The following is a 16465-nucleotide window of genomic DNA, read 5'->3' on the forward strand; positions in this document are numbered from 1 at the left end:
GATGTCATATGGACCGTATGATGGTATGAAAAAGAAAAGATCAGGCCATACGACTCGTATGGCCTTTTCCGCCCTATCATACGGGCTGTACCCATTTGACCACTTTTCGCCCTGATATACGGGCTGTATGACACCTCAGTGATGTCTGGATAGTATGTGAGTGGTATTTGTATAGTAGCGGCCTTATCCAAATACAAGATATTGATCACTATGATAGATTTGATGTATTTAATGTTATAGACGGGTTCGGGCAAGACATACACCATGGGTACTGGATTCAAAGATGGTTGCCAAACCGGGCTTATTCCTCAAGCAATGAATGCATTATTCAACAAGATTGAATCTTTACAACATCAAGTAGAGTTCCAATTGCATGTTTCCTTCATTGAGGTGTGTTGAAGATTGCCTTTCCCTTTGGTCTTTAATATGTAAAACCTGTAAATATTTTTTATAAATAAATGACTAATCAAATAATTTTCTTGTGAAGATTCTAAAAGAAGAAGTACGGGACTTGCTGGATAACAAATCAGAGCTAACAAATGGGCAGAACGGAAAAACAAATATTCCCGGGAAACCGCCAATACAAATTCGTGAAACGTCTAATGGTGTCATAACACTCGCGGGTACTACAGAATGTAGTGTTAAAACGCTAAAAGAAATGACAGATTGCCTGGAGCATGGATCATTAAGTCGGGCAACCGGGAGCACAAACATGAATAATCAATCAAGGTTAATACACCAACTATATTTAATACTTTTTTGAAAATTCTTTAAGAAACGTTACAAAAATTGTTCTTTAATTATTTTCGTTTGAACTCTTTTTGAAGCCGTTCACACGCTATATTTACAATCACATTAGAACAAATGAGCAAGTCAAACTCAAATGATTCTCTGTGTGATGAATATCTTTGTGCCAAGTTGCATTTAGTTGATCTTGCTGGATCAGAACGAGCTAAACGAACGGGTTCAGATGGCATGCGCTTCAAAGAAGGTGAGTAAAGATGGTACTTACGAATGGTTGATTTGGGTTGTGTTTTCTCTCAAAACGGGTCAGATAAAAAATAGCTTAAAGGTCAACGGGTTAACAAGTCAAACAGGCTGAAAGTCGCTCAAAGTCTATTTACTCATACTGAAAATGATATGTTTCAATACAAATCCATACTGGCCCGTTACTAATAGCTTAATATTGTTGAATAGGTGTTCATATTAACAAGGGTCTTCTTGCACTTGGAAATGTCATAAGTGCCCTTGGTGATGAGAAAAAACGGAAAGAAGGCGCTCATGTTCCATACAGAGATAGCAAACTTACTCGGCTCTTGCAGGACTCACTTGGTGGGAACAGTAGAACCGTTATGATAGGTAGCATCTCCCGTTTTAGTTTTGTTAGTTATAGTTATTTATTTATAGGGTTTTGAGTTTGTTAAATGCAAATCCAAACGCCATTTATTCTTCTTCACAAGAAATCTTTAATTCTATTTTTGTTTAGTGTATTGAAGCTCATTTGATGTCTTGGACTAAGTAAACGTTAAATTTTCTTTCTCCAGCGTGTGTTAGTCCTGCTGATATAAACGCTGAGGAAACTCTAAACACGTTAAAGTATGCAAATCGTGCTCGGAATATCCAAAATAAGCCAGTGGTAAGAGTATAGTATATGCCTTTTCTTTTCACTAGGGTTGTTTAAAAAAGCTCGCAGATCGATCCGGCTATAACAATTTAATTTCTGTTAATTATAAGTAATGCGTTAATTGTTATAAATTTCTTTTAAACCAATGAACAGGTGAATAGGGATCCGGTGTCCAATGAAATGTTAAAGATGCGCCAACAATTAGAATGCTTGCAAGCAGAACTTTGTGCTCGTGGTGGAGATTCTTCAGTTGAATTACAGGTTAAATATAATTATAAAACGCCAACTCATTATAATCGTATTTATATGATAAAACTCTATTTAATTATTGTGACAAACTTTAATCAGGTTCTTCGGGAGCGGATCACTTGGCTTGAAGCTAGAAATCAAGACCTATGCAGGGAACTTCATGAGTACCTTATGAGAGGTGGTGTTATTGATCAATCTGAAAAGGGTTCTGCCAAAGTATGTAACGTTTGAAAATGATTATAGCATAATAAATTATGCTTCAAGAACCGAACCATATTTTCATTTAACTCTGTACCAATGGCAGATTGGTGATTCCTTTTGCACGAAAAATGAAGGGCTTAAAAGGGGTTTGCAAACTGTAGATTCATCTGATTATCCGATGAGTGAAAATGGTTGGTTTTTTTCCTCGTCTAAATTTAGTTTTCTTGAACGTGCACTACATGCAATTTCTAGTTCACATCAAAATGGGTCGAGTGGCTGACCAGACACAGTTTCTCTCAAGTATTGAGTTCTTTTATTATAGATTAGTTCTAGGGGTGTAAATGGCTAAGCTCAAGCTTGGCTTGTTTAACTTATGAGAGCTCGAACTCTCTAAAGCTCGAGTTCGGCCTGTGAGTAGTTTTCACGCTTGGGTTTGGCTCGGGCTCGACTTGTTTATTAATTAATAATTAAATTATATACATACATATAGTTATTTTTATCATAATTTTGTATAAATGATGATCTATATAAATATATATTAAATAATATATATACTAATATTAGGCTCGTTCAGGCTAGTGAGCGGGCTCGATAGGTGAAGCTTGGGCTTGAGCCAGGGTCGTTTATTAAACAAGCTTATTTTTAGGCTCAAGCTTGAGCTTGTATAATCTCGGCTCGGTTCGAGCTTTCAGCGAGCCGATCTCAAGCAGCTCACGAATGGCTTGGCTCGTTTACACCTCTAATGGATCTTTTTCTTTAATGACTTATTGAATAATATTATATAGGTGATTCGGGTGTCATAGAGGAAGAAGCAGCTAAAGAGTTAGAGCATACCCTTCGCCAAGACTCTATGGACAAGGAGTTACACGAGTTAAACGTGCGTTTAGAACAAAAAGAGGTGTGATCAATTAGTATTTAGTTTTATTTTATTTTCTGTATGAATTTACTTATATTAATAATAAACAATTACTTATTTGCAGTCAGAGATGAGACTTTTTGAAGGATCTGATACCATGACCCTCAAGCAACATTTTGGAAAAAAAATAATGGAACTCGAGCAAGAAAAACTGGCAGTGCAGGTTGAAATATGAATATTAATATACATGAGAGCAAACTATATTGCAGGTTGTATCATTTTAAGATATATATATTTTATTAATGCAGATAGAGAGGGACCGGTTGCTCACTGAAGTTGAAAACCTGTCTGCTTCTTCAGATGGTCAAACACAAAAAATGCAAGATTTGCACTCCCACAAATTGAAGTCCCTTGAATCACAGGTTAGAAGTCGATAATTTTTCATGCCCGTTTAGATTGAGATGTTAGTTAGTCAATGATAATTTAATAATTTTAATTTTTATTCAAATATCAGATTCAGGAACTTAAGAAAAAACAAGAGAGTCAAGTTCAGCTTTCGAGGCAAAAGCAAAAGAGTGATGAAGCAGCAAAAAGATTGCAAGAAGAAATACAATTCATAAAGGCACAAAAGGTGAGAAAAAATGATTTTGTCTGTAAGCGAGCCGAGCCAAGCCAAGCCCGACCAAGGTCGGTGTGGCTTTCTCGCTCGCTCGTTAACGGTCTCGTTTAAATTAAAGCCCATATATATATAACTTAAGGCAGCAATGAATATATCTATATATATATATATAACCCAAATTTAATTTAAATTTATATAAATTATGAATTTTATAGTTTATAAACTTTGCATTATTTGAATGTTACAAATATATTATGTTTACTTTTTTGTATATCAGTATGTGTATGTAAATAAGAATCTAAAAATAAACAAGCCGACTCGAACATTTGACGAGCTGAGCTCAACATTTCATCTCATTAAGATGAACAATATGAGCCGAATTGGCTTAGTTTGTAAAAAAGCCAAGCCCGATCTCACCCTTGCTTAGCTCGGCTCATTTACAGCCCTACTCGTGTGAAACTAGAAGCTAAAGAAGCAATACTTTGTGTGCTAACTTAGAGCAGGCCAAAATGGGTCATTCATATGCTACAATATATTTTTTATACAAGTTTATTTTCTACTAATTTAGATGTGATTGCAGGTTCAACTACAACTCAAGATAAAACAAGAAGCTGAACAATTCCGACAATGGAAAGCATCGCGCGAAAAAGAACTTTTGCAGGTATGTTTTATACTTCTTTTCTGGTTTTTATTGTAAAATATTCAAATGATAAAAGTAAAATGATTTTTTTATTTAACTTCAGCTAAAGAAGGAAGGAAGGAGGAATGAATATGAAAGACACAAATTACAGGCTCTTAATCAACGCCAAAAAATGGTTAGTAATTATTTATTGTTATTCACAATCGTCAAAAATTAAGATTTCCCTTATTTTTTATTTATTTATTATTACTTTTTGAAAAACTTTTAGGTTCTTCAAAGGAAAACAGAAGAGGCTGCAATGGCAACTAAGAGACTAAAAGAATTACTAGAAGCCCGCAAGTCTACCCGTGAGAATTCAGGTAATTACATTTTTGGTCCCTGTAGTTTGGTCAAAATTACAGAAACGTTCCTCACTACCATTCACCAATCTTTTCGTAGTCTTCCAATTGATTTGAATTATTCTGTGTTGCAGTGACTAGCAATGGGAATGGAGCAAATGGACAGGTAAATATCTGGGTGTTATTAATTATTATTTTTTTTTAGGTAATTGAATCTTGTAAATTTTAATTATTAATTATTATTAATTATTAATGTCATTTTTTTAGGTGTTATTAATTATTAATGTCATTTTTTATATATTAGAGTTTTATAAAAATCCAAACTGAATTAACTTTTTATTCTCAGAATAATGAGAAGACGCTACAGCGTTGGCTTGATCATGAGCTTGAAGTGATGGTGAATGTGCATGAAGTTCGACACGAATATAAGAAACAAAGTGAAGTGTATGTAACTAATTTCTAATCATTTGACAAAGGACATGCCAGATGACGAATATGACCTTAAGGTTTTAAAATTTTCGAAATATCTTTGATGAGGTGTCAACATGTTATATGTTAAAATTGTCTGCTCAAAAAGTTAAAGGGCACTTTCATCATTTGGCATGCCTTTGGTTGAGCTTGGTATAAATTACTGAAGATACATACATAGGTGACCTTAATGACAATTGTTGAATATTTGGGTTGCCTTTATATGCATTATCCCTATTTTATAAAATAAATCTTGAAAATTTTTTTTTTATTTTTTTAATCTTATTGGGGAAAAATTTGTTGTTTTTTTTATGTAGGCGCGCTGCACTTGCAGAAGAGCTAGCGGTTCTCAAACAAGTTGATGAATATGCATCAAAAGGTGTTAGCCCTCCAAGAGGAAAGAATGGCTTCTCTAGGTATAATGGCAAATTCAACCCATTTGTATAAAACGGGTCAATTTGGTTGTATTATATAACGTCATACAAGTTAAATTCAGAAGAATTATAAAATTATCAAACATACAATGCCCTAAGTCATTCAAATTAAAAGAAGTTATTTGGTCGTTTAGCAATATAGTCTTGGAATCATATTTAATACACTAAATAGTTACAAATTTCCTCTAGGATAGAGTAACGGTTTGCCCTCATCTAAGGGTGTTCATTGGTTCGAATGTTAGTTTATTCGGGTTTCAATCTTTTATGGCCCTAACCAAAAACTGATCAATCCGAATTAAAATGTATCTAGCTAAACCGAATTCAAATGATTAAACCAATTTATTCGATTCGGTTATTCAATTAATGCGGTTTATCCGATTGAATTCAGTTCGCTTATCACAATTCGGTTTGGTTTTCCGGGTTACGGACACGGTTCGATTTTCAGGTTTTTTTGCACACCCTTGTCCCACCCTCGGCATACCTTAAACCCTAAGCCATAAGCCCTTCAAGTAGTTTATGCTAGAAATGGGATCTTACTAGGTATATTTCTTTGTTATTTTCAACTTTTAGAAAATAGACAATTTGATCCAGTCCGAACCTAAACCGCGCATTATAGCACCTACTTTTGACTAGGCCAACTAATTTTGTGTGTTGTATTTTATGTATTTTAAGGGCATGTACTTTGTCACCAAATGCAAGAATTTCAAGAATATCTTCATTGGAAAGCATGTTAAACATTTCATCAAATTCACTTGTATCAATGGCTTCACAATTATCCGAGGCCGAAGAACGCGAACGCACATTTGCTAATCGTGGTCGATGGAACCAGTTGAGATCAATGGCGGATGCAAAGAATTTGCTTCAATATATGTTTAATTCTCTTGCACATGCAAGGTAAGCTAATAAACAAAAATCTGATCTTAGCTTTTGTAAATAATTTCATTTGATGGGTTTATTGATTATTTATTTATTTTCATGATCTTATATAGGTGTCAATTGTTGGAAAAGGATCTTGAAATGAAGGAGATGGAAGAAGAATTTGTGGGATTATTAAGACAAAGTGAATTGAAAAGAAAGGAAGTTGAGAAGGAGCTAAAAGTTAGGGAACAAACCGGTGCAGTTGCATTGGCTTCGTCACCTTCCGTAAGATCGCGTGTTATTATTAATAATTAATAATATAAGGGCAAATACTGTAAAAAACCAACATTTTTTCTATTTCTTCTTTGAAAAATTGATCAGTAATTTGCTGCCCTCTACATGTTAAATTTGAGCAAACCTGTGCTTTTTTTAAATAACTTGGAACCGGTACATCCAACTTATTTATTTTCAGTTTTATAATTCTTTTTCAACTTTGATAATATTTCATAATTTTTGCACATTAAAGTCCCTCTACATTTATATATTTGAACAAAATTGTTTAAAAAAAAAAGAATTGAGACAAAAAATATAGCTAACGTCAGAAAAACAAATGAACAAATAAAATGACCTGATGCACCAGTTCCAAGTTGTTTCAAAAATTTTCCTTTATGTTCAAATTTTGCTAAATTATTTTTCATAGTTTTTGTATATTAAGGTTACTCTACATGATAGTTTTGAACAAAACTTTGAATTTTTTTAAACAAGTTGGAACGGTACATAGCTAGGATAAAAAAGTATAACTAACGTCAGAAAATAAAACATTAAGCAAAACGACAGGGTGCACTAGTCCCAAGTTGTTTTAAATTTCCTTTCTAAAATTTTCCCAAATTTAACATGTAGAGGGATTTTAATTAGTTGCTGATTAACTTTTGGTAGAAAAAAAACATAAAGTATGTTGGCTTTTTTCTGAATTAGTTTCGGTTTAATATAATAATTATTCTCTTAGTATGTTATCTTTGGAAGACAATGTTCTGATGATTTCCAACTCTTAATCGTCCCTTAAAAACAGGTGAATTCACATAATTCATTGAAACACGTGGCGGATGAGATGAGTGATCCGTTATCCCCGAGCTCTATTCCAGTACCCAAACAGCTCAAATACACTGCGGGCATAGCCAATGGTTCGGTCCGGGAATCAGCAGCTTTTCTAGACCAGAAACGAAAGGTTCGTTTCATGTTCTTTGTTTCTTTGATGACGTGACAATTTCTACCCGTCTTGAACGAGCCGATTCGGGTCATATTTAATCTCTAATGGGTCAAACTCATTAAGTGTAGTTTCAATGCTTAAAACCGTTTTCTTTAAGAATCACATATTTTATAACTATAGATATAATTGTTTAAATAGTAAAATATTAAAATACAATACAAAATAATCGAGTTAAATAGGTCGTGTTCATGTCAACCCGCGAATGTTTGTGCTGTACGTATTTGGGTTTATATTTTTGACACAATTTCGGGTTCGTGTCAACTCGTGAAATATCCATATCGTATTCAAGTTCATATTTGACACAATTTTGGGTTTGTGTCGGGTCAGACCCGTCAACCTGTAAACGCGACCCGTTTAGCACCCATTTGAACAAAGGGTGTTTTGGGACAACCCAACCCGTTTGTATTAAGGGTGTTTTGGGTCAACTTTTAATAAAAAGAATATATTCAAGCCAAGCCAAGCCAACCCGTTGGGCAGAGTGTTTTGGGTCGACCCAATCCAACCCATTTCTACCCATATTATCACATTTAATTATTTAAACATCTCTAGTTTACTGAATAAATAATCTTTCAACACAGATGGTTCCAGTGGGGCATATGACACTAAAGAAGTCACCATTAATCGGGAATTCTTCCGGAAAATTATGGAGGTGGAAGAGAAGTCATCATCAATGGCTACTGCAATTTAAATGGAAGTGGCAAAAACCATGGAGACTTTCAGAACTCATACGTCACAGTGACGAAACAATGATGAGATCAAAACCGCGATTACCACAAGCCGCCTATCATCATAGAAAACACTGAGTTTAACAAGTTTGGTGATGTATATTCTGTGGCACTTGTAGATGATGCCTTTTCTGTTTTCTTTTCTTTTTCGGGTTAGTTGTATTGATTATTTAGATGTAGGTGATGTATGGTTACGAGTGTTATAAGGTTTCATTCGTTATTGACAACAAAAGATACAGATATGTAATTCTTGTCAAGAGTGTGTTTAATATAACCTTCTCTGTAAGCTCTTGAATATTACCAAAGAATCATCTTTCAGTATCATTTGGGTCTTGTGAATATGTTGGGTTATGCCCTTACTGTAACCACGAAAATCGTTACCAGAAAACTCGCATGAACTCATCAATACCTTTCTAACAAACAGGACTAGGTAATCATATAGACCCACCCCTTTACCTTAAACTAAGTTTGTCTTTTAAGTTATTCAAATATATTTATTTTAGTATTCGATCAGCTACAAATCTCATAGGCATCTCCCAATCACCTAAACTTGATGATCATTCTTGAATCTTGATCCCTCGAAAACGCCTTATATTAGATACTAAAGGAGCATTTAAATACACTTCGAGTCTCTATCTACTTGAAGTATACAGAGCAGACCCATTAAGCATAAACCCAAATCAACTCATTTATAAGTAATCGAATGCAAATTTTCATCAGACTCTTGTAACAGTATGGGTTCTAAACAACTCAACCAGGCTGCAAATTTTCATCAGTATATATGTAAAAACCTATGCAATATAGGCACTTAAGATCATCATATACTTGAACAAAATGAATCAAATGACTAACCTCATAAAAGTTACACACCCATATTTTATCTTGGTTTATTATTACACCATCAAACCGACACGTTTAATCTCATTAACGCCCACACCAAAATGTATAATGCTCATCTTTTCGGTCATTGCCAACAAGACCACCACATTGTTGACAAACAAAACTACTACCATCCGAGAATGCATCAATCACAACTTGTTTTCTTCCTGTTTCTGCAAGTATTGAGGTTCCAGTAGCATCGGGTTCAACAGGAGGAAGTGGGCCCGGGGGTTGTTCAGGGATTTCATGTAAAGATTCAGCAATTGCACATTCAGCAAATAATGATGCCAGCTCTTCAGCAGCGCTTGTCTCGTGTATTTTGTTTCTGTAAAGTTCTTTGGCCTGGTTTAGGACTTGTAGAGCTGCAGTTTCACCTCCTTTGGCTCTCATTGCTGTCAATACCTGTTATTAAAAAAGTGGCATCGTCTCGTTTTAGTGCAAGTATATTCATTCATTTAATGTTAATGAACAAATGACTGAAAACGAACAGTTTAAACGAATGGGGTTTGTTGTCGTGTAAGCCGTTAAGAGAATGAACATGTTGGTGTAATTACGCTACAACACAAATGCAACTAGCGTAATAATTATTGTGTTACAGTTTTACAAGTAGCATAATAATTACTACACTAGTTGTAAAACTGGACTGCAAATATTATTACGCTAGTTGTAAAACTGTAGCATAATTATACCATAGTCGTATTTGTATTGCAGGGTAATTACGCTATTATTCAGAGTTCGATACTCAAACATTTGAACATAAAAGTCTATCGTTCTAACAAAAAAAAAGGTTACTGCATTTCACTATAAATATGCTTGTATATGAAATGAAGAGAATTAAAAATAATCCTGGCACGTGTTTTTCGCTATAAATATCAGTTCGTTTCATGTCTTTTGTAATCCACATCCATTGCTTTGATTTCGAAATACTCAAATCCTTCACACGTTTCTCCAAGAGCGTTTCACTCTCATACCAAATACAATAAACTGGACCTCAACAAAAAGTTGGCAAACAAGAAACTAAAGCACACAAACCAAATGTGATAACTCCCGATAATATTATTATCAACAAAATATCATTCAAAACCTTGATTATGCACTTGCTAAGCCCTAACTCGGTTCATCTATACATGCTAACAAATCTTCCCAAACAAATAAATCCTAATAACCCTAACTTGATCATTAAGAAAAGCCCCTTAACTCTCAGGTTAGGCCTAATGCCAACTAGATCATGTTACTCATACATTAGCATCAAATCAATAACACCTAATCCCCAAATTATCACATCAAACACTTAATTGTTTTTTTTTTACTATAACAAATACCCGTATAGCATTCGATTACTCGAATCACACCAAGTAATTATCAAGTTGCTAGAGTACTAGTATTTAAATTATTATTATTATTATTACCGCTTGAAGAGCTTCAGAAGGTTTGCCTTGATCAATGAGTTGGCGGGCAACTGTAAGTAATCCTCTGACGACGTCAACTGAAGAACGTTCCGGCGGAGGTGGCGCCGGAGATGTCGCCGGAGCGTCCGTATCCATCATATCGGCGTCCATGGCATTATTATTAATTAATTATTTTTGTTCTCTGAAGCTTTCTGTTTTAATTTGAAACCTGAGTTCTGTTTCTAGGTTTCGGTTTTTGAGATTGCTTTGCTTTGATTAGATTACTAGTTTCTAGTTTCTACTAATATAATTTCTTTTTTCTGTTTTTTTTGGAATAAATGTTTTTTGTTTTTTTATATATTTTAATGTGATTTAAATATGTAGTGTCCACAAAAGATTCATTTATTTTTGACGTGTTGGATCACGATTTTATTCGATCTCCTCCGGTTAAAACAAATACAACCATTTGTAAAGCTACTAGAATTGATATTTCTTTACTCTATTCTAAATTTTAGTAAAAAGTTATATCTGGCTTTTAATTAAAAACGAAAAAGCTCCGTATATAGTTGGTATAGAAGAATGAGTGTTAGATTTTTTTACCAAATACTTTCCTACTAGTCACCATCTTTTTTCTTAAATTTTTTAACAGTAAACTGTGGTTTTTGTTTTCTATGGTTTTAATCCAATAGTTTTAAATTTGTAATTTTCGTATCTGTGGTTTTATTTTACTTGTAATTAAACACGAATTCATTAATCCAGTTCAGCCTGGTTGTTAAACCCGTCAGTGAGGGAGCAGTTTTGTCTTTTTTCCCCACCAATAAACCTCACTCCTAATTCGCATGCCCCCTCACGTGAAGGGCATGGTGTATTTTTTTGGGTTTGGGTTCTGCTAAACCCAAACGCCTCCTCGTCTCTTGAGCCTTGGAACATTCTTTTAAACATCTATGTCAGTCCATTAAACAACTCCAACACCGTTCAAACCAGTCAACTGATCTCCTAATCAATCCATCATTGATTATATGCAACTGGTAAAAACCATAGTCGATGAACTTGTTATTTTGGGAAAAGGATGGAAACGAAAGGTATACGTAATTTATTTTGAAGGGTTTGAATTCCACATCATGTTGATGCTGATGTACTTTTTATTGGGGTGGTTCGCCTCATACTACTCCTCATGTTGCCACTTTACTCTGTATTTCAACATTGCTTCATTAATATTAAACAATGTTTTGTGTTCATTAGCTCGCAACAATAATTTCTCTCCTATGCATTGATCGCAACGTTACTAATTCAATGTATCTCTTTTCATGTTGTTATCAAGGAAACAACTAGCTATTGTATCTATCAACTATGTTCCACACAGTGGCGGATCCAGGAATTTTTTTTGGGTGGTTCACTACTTTTATATGTTTCAATTTCACCGAGTCGGGTATATAAAATTTCGGGTCGGTTTGAGGTTCGGGTCGGTTCGATGGTTCGGGAAAAGTTCATTACATAATCTTGTTTTCACCATCATTTTAGCAAGATCGCCTAAGCCACTCAAGTTGGCAAACCGCTTATCTTCTTTCACGTTAGTAATGTAGTGGCCAAGTTCATATACAAGCTTCTCCTTTTCATCAAAATCAAAATCACATGGATACATCTCGGCCAAGTTTATCAAGTTTACTTTACTAAAGGCACTAAAATTACAAGACGGGCTCAAAGAACTCATATTAGTAAGCAATTTAGTGGTTACCTCATTAAAGCGGCTTCCAAGCTCTTGAATTTGCATGTCGAGAACCGTGTTGAAATTATTAACCACATAATGATGACGATTGGTGATACCGGTCTTCTTTCTTTTAAATCTCGGGTCAACATTCTCTTCATATTCAAAATACCTACAAATCAACAATTTCAAACTAACAAATTTAAAACTAAGAAACTAACAAAAACTAACAAACTAACAAATTAAAACCAATAATCATTAAGGCTTTATTTGAAATAAATAAAAAAAATAAAGGTATTCACATAAGTTTATTTAGTGAAATAAATAAAAAATAAAGTTACAATTACAAATATCAAAACAAATTTTCACTCAGACAAATCGTCGAACAGGTGGAGGGCATCCCTGGATTCGGGAATCGTCATAACTCATAAGAATTAAGAAGGACTGGGTTGGATCAATATGAATCGGATAACTAGAATACAACACTCTCTTTCAAAAAGATTTTCACAAAGCAAACTACTTTCAATAATCATTTCGAATGGATTAAATAAAATGAATCATACAAGAAGCAAAAAAATACCTAACAGGAGGCGGACGGCGGTGTGCCACTGCCGGACTAGTGAGCAGAGCAAGCAAAAAAAGGTTTTTGTTGGAATTGATTTTTATGGGGGCAAGGATTGGTTCAGGGGTTTGAAACCAGTGACTGATTCAATCAGAGGCGGAGGCGGACGGCGGTGTGCCACTGCCGGAGTGGCTGAGCTGAGCCTGAGGGTGGAGCGGTGGACAGAGGACAGAGGCGGCTGCAGCTGCTGAGGACCATGAGGACACGGATTGGTTCAGGGGTTTGCCTGCTTTGCTTATCAGCTTATGTTATAAAAAACCCTAACAGGACTTAGGGTAACTTAGTAAAAAAAAAAAAAAAAAAAACTGTTAAAAACGGGAATAGAACCTGCGACCTCCGGGTTACAAAACCCACAAACTACCATCCGGGCAAGCACTTTATATGTTTTTAAGATGGTTCCTGTATAATTTATAGGGTGGTTCCTTTATTATTTTCTATATATAAATACACTATAATTTCGAAACTCGGGTGGTTCCGCGGAACCACCCGTTACTACCGTAGATCCGCCCATGGTTCCACTTCCACAACACCACCTTTGTTTTCCATCTACAGAAAAACAAAACTCCCCCTTGGCACCATCAACTAGGGCATTTGCATTTAAGAGTTTTACAATGTAATCTTCTACTGTTTCTTCCATTTCAACGCTTTATCGCTTCGGGTCATGCCTTATTAAGTGGTAACACTTTTCAATTTTCATATCAAGGCACAAGCTCCAGACTTTTCGTACATGAGCACGAGCTTTGTACCAAACTCCTCAGACCAGAGCACAAGCTTTAGACCTGAAGAAACGTGGATCTACTCACTGGTAGCAGATCTACTTTCCTCGGGTGTGATTAAACTATTTCACCGATGGTTCTTCTGGATCCGAGTTCTTCCACCTACAAAAAGAACAGCGCCGTTACTTACCCCTCAGAAAGGGACAGAGGGGTCCTCTTTGGGGTAACCCTCCGGCGTGAGAATCAGTATCTTTTGGAGAAGATAATAATGTTGTATGTGAGTGAATCTCAAGAGTATTGCTGATCGCTGAATACTCTTGATTTGTGTGACTGTGTGTTTTTTCTGTAACTGACTGTGAGTGAATATAATTCAATATGATTGAATGTGATATCACTGCTTGTAACTGTCAATGATTGAGTGTGAATGAATGTCCATCAAAGTGGAGTTGATGCTGTATTTATAGTGCTAGGGTTTCCACTGGTTGGGCTCAGCCTCGTTGGCCTCCTCCAACCGCACTGCGCCATGTGTCCTCTGGGACACCTGGCGCTTTCTCGTTGGTTGTAATTATGTGGTAGCCCATGTGTCATGCTGAGTTGTCGACCTTTCATTTGGCAGCTGTCAACATCAGCATATTCTTACTCCTTAAAAAGATGCCTTCTAGAAGATTGTCTGACGTGCACAATCAAGGTTGCCCTAACCCTGATTTGGATAAGGACGAGGTTGATTAGATGCACGTGTGATATGCGCCCATCCTGAGGATGCGCGAAGTCTTCTTTTTATTCTCACGCGCAGATATTTCATGCGCAGGTGTGATATGCACGAGCGTGTGATATGCGCCGCGCGATGGTGCGCCGCGCGTATATGCGACGCGCGAGCATATGTGATGTGCAAGAGCATGTGATATGCGCCGCGGTTTGATGCGCCGCGCGCATATGTGATGCGCAAGCATATGATGCCTGAGCATGTTTTGTATGCGCCATGCGCCTAGGTTTTGGCTTTGTGCCTTCATAATGTCTTTATCTTGTGGGTTGACCCGCCTTGATTGGTGTTGAGGCGGGTACATACCTCTTCAAGCCCCCCCAGTCTAATGTGTGTCTTATCTCGCGCGAGCGTGGTAAGATAGATATTAGACTCACTGAATTGTCCATTTATAGGGGGTTTTGTCGTTTTCTTGGTTGTTTCCATCATCGCGCGAAGTTCTATCCACTTTGTTGAAAACCAAAGGTCCAAACACGTGGTTGGTTGGTGGTGACGTGCGCCGTAAACGTGTCAGACGTTTCGTGTGCTCGAGGTGCTACAGTTGCCTTTCACGTCCTCTCACAGCTGTCTTGAACACGTGTCGCGCTCGCATTGGTTAGTACCTGCGAGTGGGGGCGCGTGTCTGTTCCGTGGCAGGTCGGTTTGTCACCTCACACAGCTGTTAGGGACACGTGTCGCGCCTTCGTTGGGTTGCCTCTGCGAGTGGGGGCGCGTGGAATCCGATCAGCTGCCACTTTTCTCTCTCCTGGTCCTATAAAAGCAGGCCCTTAGGTAATTTTTATCCTCATCTTTATTGTTATTCAAATTCGAATTCCTGCTTTCACATTCTGACTTGAGTGTTTACATCGATTCGAATCCTCGATTATCTGTTATTACAGTTGTATGTCTGATAGTTCATACTCGTCTAGCCCTTCAATCACCTCCGTTGCCTCTCGAAGACGCCGTGTGAAGTCTGTGGTGATGTCGACATTGAAGCAAAAAGGAAAGGGGAAGAAGGTTGTTGAAACCACATCGGAGGAAGTAGGGAGGACCAAGGCGACCAAAAGGTGGAATGAAATCCCCTGCAAATTGAAGCAGGCGGATCTCGACAACCTCATCACCTCTCAGGGGTTTCCCACCCTGTTTGGCTGCATGTTGCCTAGGTCCGGGCAAACGGCGGCGAACCCGCCTGCCGGCTATATATCCCTATATAGCCACTTTTTCAGCCACTGCAACCTTCGTCTCCCGATGACAAGGTTTGTGGGTGCACTGTTGAAGTTCTATGGGATTCACATATCCCAAGTCCATCCGTTTGGACTCGTGCGCGTGACTCACTTTGAGTTCATGTGCAAATCCCAGCGCGAGGAACCCACTCCTCGGCGCTTTCAATATTTTTATAAGGCCAAGATCCAAGACAATTGGATATCTTTTATTCCTCGCAGTCAGAAGGTGAAGTGCTCCACTGTTTCATTCAAGAGCCTTCATGACTGGTCAGAGAGGTTTTTTTACATTAAGGCCGGTGTGATCCCCATCCGTATGACCATGCGCTCTATCACTTCTGCGCCTGCGGATGAGGATGTCCTCAAGAACCCAACTGGCGCATGGGTTAAGAAACTGACCGCCGAACCATCCCCCGCGAAGAAGATTTGCGAGGAGGCGCTGGTTGGGGTCGGCATGAGCAGGCTCTGGGCCGACAGCGCGCTTGAGCCCGTTATCCAAGTCGACGGGTTGTGTAAGTTATTTTTTTTTTTTTTTTTTTTTTTTTTTTTTTTTTTTTTGTTTTTTTTTTTTTTTTTTTTTTTTTTTTTTTTTTTTTTTTTTTTTTTTTTTTTGCGCTAACATCCTTCTTTTGCTGATATCATTTAACTCGTCTTTGCGCAGTCACCAAGGATTACATCCTTGCCGCTTATGATGAACATGTGGAGGGCGGCTCCGTCGAACTTGGCATTGGGGAGGTTGGTTTCCCGGATCGCTTCGATGACATGTTCATCCCAGTGGATCTGGATTTTGACTTTGACGGTGACGCGCCTGGTAAGCCTTCGCACTCTTGCTCATTCCTTTAGAAGACCCAAGCTTATTGACACTTCTATCGCTTGTTTTTGTAGATGCGCTTGAAAACTACGAGCTAGAGCTCGCG

At 37.0% G+C, this 16465-nt stretch overlaps 2 protein-coding genes across 2 annotated transcripts; one reads left to right on the forward strand and one right to left on the reverse strand.

Annotated features, from left to right (window-relative positions):
• Positions 1–356: 356 nt before the first annotated feature.
• LOC143609500 (kinesin-like protein KIN-4A) lies at positions 357–8531 on the forward strand. Its single transcript, XM_077084239.1, has 22 exons — positions 357–390; positions 488–729; positions 828–991; positions 1198–1359; positions 1545–1636; positions 1778–1885; positions 1973–2089; positions 2178–2256; positions 2860–2972; positions 3055–3153; positions 3239–3352; positions 3445–3561; positions 4130–4210; positions 4293–4364; positions 4458–4548; positions 4662–4693; positions 4874–4971; positions 5313–5411; positions 6102–6323; positions 6419–6572; positions 7357–7512; positions 8133–8531. The coding sequence occupies exons 2-22, from the start codon at positions 659–661 to the stop codon at positions 8355–8357; spliced, it is 2466 nt and encodes an 821-aa protein (XP_076940354.1). The 5' UTR covers positions 357–390; positions 488–658; the 3' UTR covers positions 8358–8531.
• A 623-nt stretch (positions 8532–9154) lies between these two features.
• On the reverse strand, positions 9155–10749 carry LOC143609505 (uncharacterized). The gene is made up of 2 exons (XM_077084244.1): positions 10568–10749; positions 9155–9560 (listed from the first exon to the last, which is right to left on the reverse strand). The coding sequence occupies exons 1-2, from the start codon at positions 10715–10717 to the stop codon at positions 9204–9206; spliced, it is 507 nt and encodes a 168-aa protein (XP_076940359.1). The 5' UTR covers positions 10718–10749; the 3' UTR covers positions 9155–9203.
• Positions 10750–16465: the final 5716 nt, after the last annotated feature.

The sequence above is a fragment of the Bidens hawaiensis genome, unplaced genomic scaffold, assembly GCF_021521415.1.
Source record: "Bidens hawaiensis isolate Kalapana, Puna unplaced genomic scaffold, B.hawaiensis_p1.1 tig00419715_1, whole genome shotgun sequence".
Classification (NCBI taxonomy): domain Eukaryota; kingdom Viridiplantae; phylum Streptophyta; class Magnoliopsida; order Asterales; family Asteraceae; genus Bidens; species Bidens hawaiensis.